The sequence below is a fragment of the Bubalus bubalis genome, chromosome X, assembly GCF_019923935.1.
Source record: "Bubalus bubalis isolate 160015118507 breed Murrah chromosome X, NDDB_SH_1, whole genome shotgun sequence".
NCBI classification, from domain to species: Eukaryota; Metazoa; Chordata; class Mammalia; order Artiodactyla; family Bovidae; genus Bubalus; species Bubalus bubalis.
Window position 1 is genome coordinate 63,755,054 of NC_059181.1, and position 6,357 is coordinate 63,761,410.

Below are 6,357 nucleotides of genomic sequence, written 5' to 3' on the forward strand. Positions count from 1 at the left end.
AGAGTCCCCACCACGGATTCCAGAGGTACTGTTCTGGAAAATGTTCTGATGTGGAACAGCTCCCCACCAGGCCTGTCCCACTCCCTTAACCCCTACCCCCCAGAGAGAGGGCAGAACACAGAATAGGAGAAGTCCTTTAATCAGAAACTGCTGTGGCAAAACCAATGCAATATTGTAAAGTAAAATAAATTAATTAATTAAAAAAAAACACAACTGCTGTGAGACTGGGGCAGAGAGGGGGCAAAACAAGGGGCAGAGGACGCTCTGGTGGAGGCAGAACAAGAGGCAACAGGCTTGGCCACAGCTTGCCGGCCCCTGGAGGTAACAGCTGCTCCTCTTGCAGGAAGATACTGGGCTCAACCTGTGAAACAGCAGTCAGGGAAGAGCCTCAAGCCAGGGCCAGCCCACAGCCCTGCTCAACAGCCAACGTTGTGGGGAGGGGTATGGAACGTGTAACACTCACTTCAAGGGATCCGGAACTTCTCAGCCAGGTACTGCAAGGAGGCTGCAACAGGGAGAGGCATAAACAGGTGCTCCAGACAGACGGACATAGAAGCCTGTCCCCCTGTCCCCGTGGGGAACCACCTAGCCCTGCAACCTGAAACCCACGTACCCCCAGCCCTGATGCAAAGAAAGAGCTCTGGGCCCGATCGGGCCCCACTACCGGAATTAAATGTGGAGCCATTTCCTAAAAGGAAATAAAATGTGCCAGCAGCCCTCAAGCTTGGGGCCACGCCCAAACCATTCAAAAATTGTCTCGCAAAATATCCAACAAGAACCTTAGAGGCCACACCAGATCACCAAGGCATCTCTACAAGTCCTATCAGAAGGAACTCTCTAGGACTCGAATGGCTGGCAGAGTGTGCACGCAGTCCACACAGTACGTTGTTACTTGTCCGCACGCCCAGCCCAACATGCATCGCACGCTCCAGGGGCAGGCTTGCTAGGTTCTCCTCCCCACAGGAATGCTGCTCCCTGCGAGGCCCCCTGCACTTGCAGCCCACCCCACCCCAAGGGCCCACCCCACTTCTGCACTAAGAACCCGCCGCTCTCTGTCCCTGGTTCCTCATACCAAGTTGCTTCTTAAGGTCGTCTATTTCTTTCTCTAGCACCAGACACTAGGCCAGCAGACACAGGAGGAAGAGAAATGGTTAGTATACACCCGGCTCCCCTCTCCTCCTCCTCCTCTCCTCTCCCCCAGGCCCTCCATCCCAAAGCCAGGTATCCAGACTGGCAAGGGAAAGACTTTCCTCAGTGGAAAGGAGGTGGGCTCCCTCCCTGGGGTATGGGATGGGGCCAGGGGGCAGGCGGGGAGGGGGCCCACACATGTCAGTTGTACTTGGACCCAGATCCCACCATGGGGTTTGGGTGTGCATTTCCAGGAGTCAGAAGAAGCATTACCCGAGGACAGCCGTGCCTTCCGGGTGGCTGCTGCTGCCTTTTCGGTCTTGGGTGATGGTCAGCTGGTTTCTGGTCACCTGACAGGGAAATGACACACAATCCAGCTTCCCAGGCTCCCAGTGAGGTGGAAAGGGCCAAGCAGGGTCTAACGCGAGGTGAGGCAGTACCACCCTCTGCTAGCATCAAGCCTCCCCTGCTCTGCCCGGCAGGCAGCCCAAACCTTTTCTCTGGGCCTGCCCCTCCTATTCCGCAGGGGCAGCCATTTCACCACGATGGTCGCCAAAGACTGTGGTTCTGGGTTCGAGCCTCCCAGAGCGGCAGCCACAGCCAGCACCTGGGAGAGCAATGTGGGCGAACAGCACTTCACAGAAAAGCCTATTAGCCTGCAGGTCTACGCCCAGAGTAGCTGTTGGGGCACTGCCACCAATCACCCCTGCCAAACAAATCCCACACAGAAGGTGATGGGGCCAGGGCCAGCCCTGTTGACACCCTGTTTCCCATGGAGGAAGTGGCCTGAGAGCAAGGCTGAGCCCTCAGAAAAGAGAGAGTGAGTCAGAGACAGAGGTTTCTGCCCTCACCCCTGGTCTCCACCCCCCAAATCAAAACCCAGGACACTCACCTGAGGGGCCAGGCCCTCCGGGCATGACTTCTCCCTTGTTCATGGCCATGCGCTCTGAGTTTCCTGAATCCTGCCCGCCTCTGATGCTGAGGTTGGCGGTGCTGGGTTCTCCATGATGCACCCGTGGACAAGATGGCCACGGCCTGTCAGTGGTCAGCTAAAAACAAAGATTTCTCACTGATCTGGAGTAAGGACGTGTGTGTGTGTATGTGTGTGTGTGTGTGTGTGTGTGTGTTTGTGTGCACGCACGCACGCGCACACGTGTGTGTACCAGTGCATTTATGTGTCTTTGTCTGTGTGTGAGAGAGCTCGTATGAGTCAAGACCGAGCTGAGGCAGGGAATTGGAAAGAGAATTGAAAGGCTGATCTCTTTAGCACATTCTCCGTCAGTCAGCCCCAGGCCAGCAGGCAGAGCTGAGCAGGGGACAACAGTGTGGCACTGAGAAAGCCCGGGGTCCCTGCAAGGAAGGTTTGGGGAACAGCCAGGAAGCAGGATTCAGGAAAGTGATGCGTCTCAACACCGAAGCTCTGTGAAGCTTTTAAGGGGTCCCCTCAAATCAATTCCCTTCCACGCCAGCCCCAGCCTCGTGGAGGAGGCTGGAAACAGGCCACGGGTGGAGAACCGAGCCCAGCACACCCAAAGTGCTACCTTAACGTTTGTCCCTAGTAAAAGGACCCCAATCTGGCATCCTAATGACCCCGTGACTGAGGGTCACCCAGTGATGACCCCTGAGGAATGGAGAGAGGGGAGCACGGGGTGAAGACGTGTGTCCTGGGGAGGGTGGGAGGGGAAGAGTGGGGAGAGAGGAGGGGCCTGGCCTACTCACTTGGCCCTTTGTGGCTGGGTCTCTATTTGGGTCGTTGTCTTCTCCTGACACCACCGTTGCTGCCACCGACTCCCGGGCCCGCCTAGCCACGGATTTCTTCCTGGCGCCGGTGTGCTTGGACTCTTTGGCTCCCCCAGGGACCAAGGCATACTTCTGGGACCTCCCAGGCAGCGGGATGCCGGAGATTGGGGGTAAGGTGGCCGGAGCCAGGGGAGTGGCCGAACTTCCCCGTCCCCAGGAAGGGAAGGTTCTCCCCAGGGCAGGTTTGGAGACGGCCCCAAGGGATTTCTTCTCCTGGACCCTCTTCCTCCTAGGACTGGGCCGCGGCAGCCTGCCTGTAGCGGCAGCTGCAGTAGCTGCTGCTGCTGCTACTCCCGGGTAGCTGGGCAGGCTGCCCCCCTTCCCCCCGAGTACGCTCTGCATTTTCTTAGGAGGTGAGATGTCCTCCTGCTCTGCATCGCCCTGCTTGCCCTGCCTTTCCACAACCGAAATCAATCCTCGCGGAGCCGAGGACAGGCAAATGCCTGGCAAGTTAGGGAGATTCTCCCTGCCTTGGACTTTCGAGTGTCTGGGTGTGTCCCCAGGATCCTTGGGGCTGTTCAGCTTGGCCTGGCCTCCGTCTTTGGGATACATGCTCACCCTCATAGGCTGTATCTCACTGCACTCATCAGAGGACTCGGAGTCGGAGAACAGCCTGGCTGGGCTTACTGAGGGGGGCCACGGGCGATCCACAGCCACGTTCAACCTACTCTTAGTGCTTCTCTTAGGGTTCCCCCAGACCCGGCCCGTCCTGGGCCTGCCGACCCGGAGAGGGCTGGCCTCAGCCCGTGCCGCTTCCCCACACCTCTGGGCGGCTGCGCCTCGACTGCCGAGACACGCCTCCACGTCCAGCAAGGCAGACACGTGGCCGACCGCCTGGCTCTCCGGGGACATGTGTCTGAGGATGCCCCGCAAGTCCAGGTCGGCCAGCTGCCGCACGATGGCCTGCAATGACTCGTCAGATAGCTGCAGGGCGTACCCTGTGTCGTCGGCCGGGGAGCCAGGTCGGCCTTCGCAGCCCAACAGCACCGGCCCTCCCGCTTCCAGCACCTCCCGCTCTGACTCGAAGCCCTCAGGGTCTGGGAAGCCATCCCCGCCCTCACCCTCGCCGCTTCGCGGTGCCCCCGGCTCGGGGCCGGGGTCGGGGCCGGGTCCCCGCGGGGCTGTGGAGCCGGCCTCAAGGCCGCTGGTCTGCTCCCCGCACTCTGAGCCAAAATCCGGTCCGCAAACAAGCTCCTTATCATCCGAGGAGCTCATGTCGCGATCTGGGTGGCCTCCGGACCTGGGGCGGTGACGGTTTATCAACCGGGTCGCGGTGGCGGCTGTGATGGCGGTCGGGGCAGCTGCGGCGGGTGGCGTCTGGAGGTGCCGTCAAGCACCACAGGCACCGCACGCGAGAGGTGGGCGCAAAGGACGCGAGGCTTTCAGCGTGCCAGCGCTGCCGCCTCCTCATTGGTCTGGTTCCCGCCAACCAGCACGCGCCTTGTTTGCCCGCCCCCTCGAGGTGTAACCAATGGGGTCGAGGGCCTCCTCTGGTTTGTTGCCAAGCCCAAAAGCCATGCCGGCAGTTGGCGAGTTGGCTGGTGAAGGTCATGCTGCGAGTGTATCTCTGTCAAGCCTCTCGTCCCACCTCCTCCTGTCCCACCTCCCCTTTCCGGTTAGAGTCACAGCCCTGAGTTCTGACTGTGTACAAAGTGGGTGGAGCGGGAGGCTGAGGCGGGGTTGGGGCGGGTAGTGAGGGTGCTGGGCGCCTAGCACGTGCTGAAAGCATTTGCCAGCCTTCCTTCCACCACAAGGCTTATGACCCAATGGGAGAATGGGCAGAGGAATCCCGCACTCAGTGATGAGTGGTCGGCGTACTTCTCCCTAAGAGGCCAGAGGACAAAGGGATCGTGGTTTTGTTCTGTAACATCTCTGCCTCAACTGCTCCATCAAACGTTCTTGGCAGGCAGATTTGGGGGACAGACTGGGGTTGACCTCACTCCCTCAGCTCTTTCCCCACTCTGAGGCAATTCAAAGAAGAGAGAGTCTCAGTCAGTGTCCAGTTACACCCGCAAAGATGCTCACCCCTGCTGATCCTGGAGATGTAAACTAAAACCACGGATCGGGCTTCACACACTAGGATGACAAGCTTCCAAGTGCTTAACCATTCTGAGAGTGGGAGAGTTTAGGAGCAAACCTCTGTGGCGGTGGTGCAAGAAATCCATTTGGGAGGTGATTTGGCAGAATCTATGAAAAGCAACTTACACAGCAGAGACCCCGTGCCCTGCACTCTTCTAAGTGCTGTACGTAAATAGTAATGCTTCCTTGTGACACTCCTAGGACTATAGTACTAATGATTACCAGCCTCTTACAGGTGAGGAAACAGGTACTGAGAGGTTCGGCCACTGGCCCATGGTCTTTTGGCCCATGGGGATAAGTGGTAGAATTGAAGCCAAGCAATCTGACTCCAGAGTCCTTGCTTTGATCCAAAGATCTAAAAAAGCTATTTTTTCCCCCTCTCTCAGGAAGTCCACTGCCTGGCACATCTTCTAAAATTGAGGGTTTATTTCTAAGATGTCTGTTTTACTCCATTGGTCTATGTGTTAATATGGCAGTAACGCACAGTTTTGATTACTGTAGCTTTGTAATGTTTTGAAATCAACAAGTGTGAGTTCTCTACTTTTTCTTTGTCCAAATTGCTTTGCTTATTAAGGATCTCTTTAGATTCTACTTAAGTTTTAGGACAAGTTTTTCTATTTCGGTAAAGCATGCTATTGGGATTTTGATAGGGTTTGCAGTGTGTAGATCACTCTGGGTCGTGTGTTAGAAGAACAGATCAAGTGGAGTGTGTGTGTGTGTGTGTGTGTGTGTAAAAGAATTGACTCATTCAATTATAGAGGCTGGTAAGTCCCAAGATCTAGAGGGTGAGTTGGCTAGCTGGAGACCCAGAAGAGCCAGTGGTTTAGCTCTAGTCCAGGTTAGAAGGCCTAAGAACCAAACCAGTAGAGCTGATATTTCAGTTTGGGTCTAAAGGCAGGAAAAGAAGCTGATGTCCCAGGTCCAAAGGCTTTCACGCAGGAGGAATTCTCTTACATGAGGAAAGGTTGCCTTTTTGTTTTATTATGACTATCAGCTGATTAGGTAAAGCCCACCCACATTATCGGTGTGGGGGGGCGGAATCTGTTTTACCCTGTTGACTGATTTAAATGTTAATCTCATGAAAAAGCACCCTACAGAAACACCCAGAATAATGTTTGACTAAATATCTAGCAACTCTGTGGGACCAGTCAAGCTGACTCATAAAATTAACCACCTCAGATAGTTTAGACTTCTTAACAATATTTAGTATTCCAGTCTGTGCAGACAGATGCCTTTCCATTTATTTGTCTTTTTCAGTTTCTTTCAGCAATGTTTTGTAGTTTGCAGTGTACAAGTTTTTTGGCTCCTTGCTTGAGTTTATTCCTCAGTATTTTATCCTTTTTTGCTGCT

At 55.5% G+C, this 6,357-nt stretch overlaps 1 protein-coding gene across 1 annotated transcript; it reads right to left on the minus strand.

The window, feature by feature from the left end:
• Positions 1-317: 317 nt before the first annotated feature.
• Positions 318-4,284, minus strand: LOC123331918 (uncharacterized protein CXorf49 homolog). Its single transcript, XM_044937119.2, has 6 exons — positions 2,848-4,284; positions 2,021-2,177; positions 1,402-1,478; positions 1,073-1,118; positions 464-505; positions 318-361 (listed from the first exon to the last, which is right to left on the minus strand). Exons 1-5 carry the CDS (start codon positions 4,141-4,143, stop codon positions 465-467), a joined length of 1,617 nt encoding a protein of 538 aa, XP_044793054.2. The 5' UTR covers positions 4,144-4,284; the 3' UTR covers positions 318-361; position 464.
• Between the last annotated feature and the right edge of the window lie 2,073 nt (positions 4,285-6,357).

Bases quoted from the DNA above. Each gene is read 5' to 3' on its own strand.
- LOC123331918 (XM_044937119.2), bottom strand. From the start codon at position 4,143: ATGAGCTCCTCGGATGATAAGGAGCTTGTTTGCGGACCGGATTTTGGC. The intron at 1,479-2,020 runs GTGAGTGTCCTG...TTTCCCTGTCAG, and splicing joins CGGAGGGCCTGGCCCCTCAG to GTGACCAGAAACCAGCTGAC. The intron at 506-1,072 runs GTATGAGGAACC...TCCCTGTTGCAG, and splicing joins CGACCTTAAGAAGCAACTTG to CCTCCTTGCAGTACCTGGCT.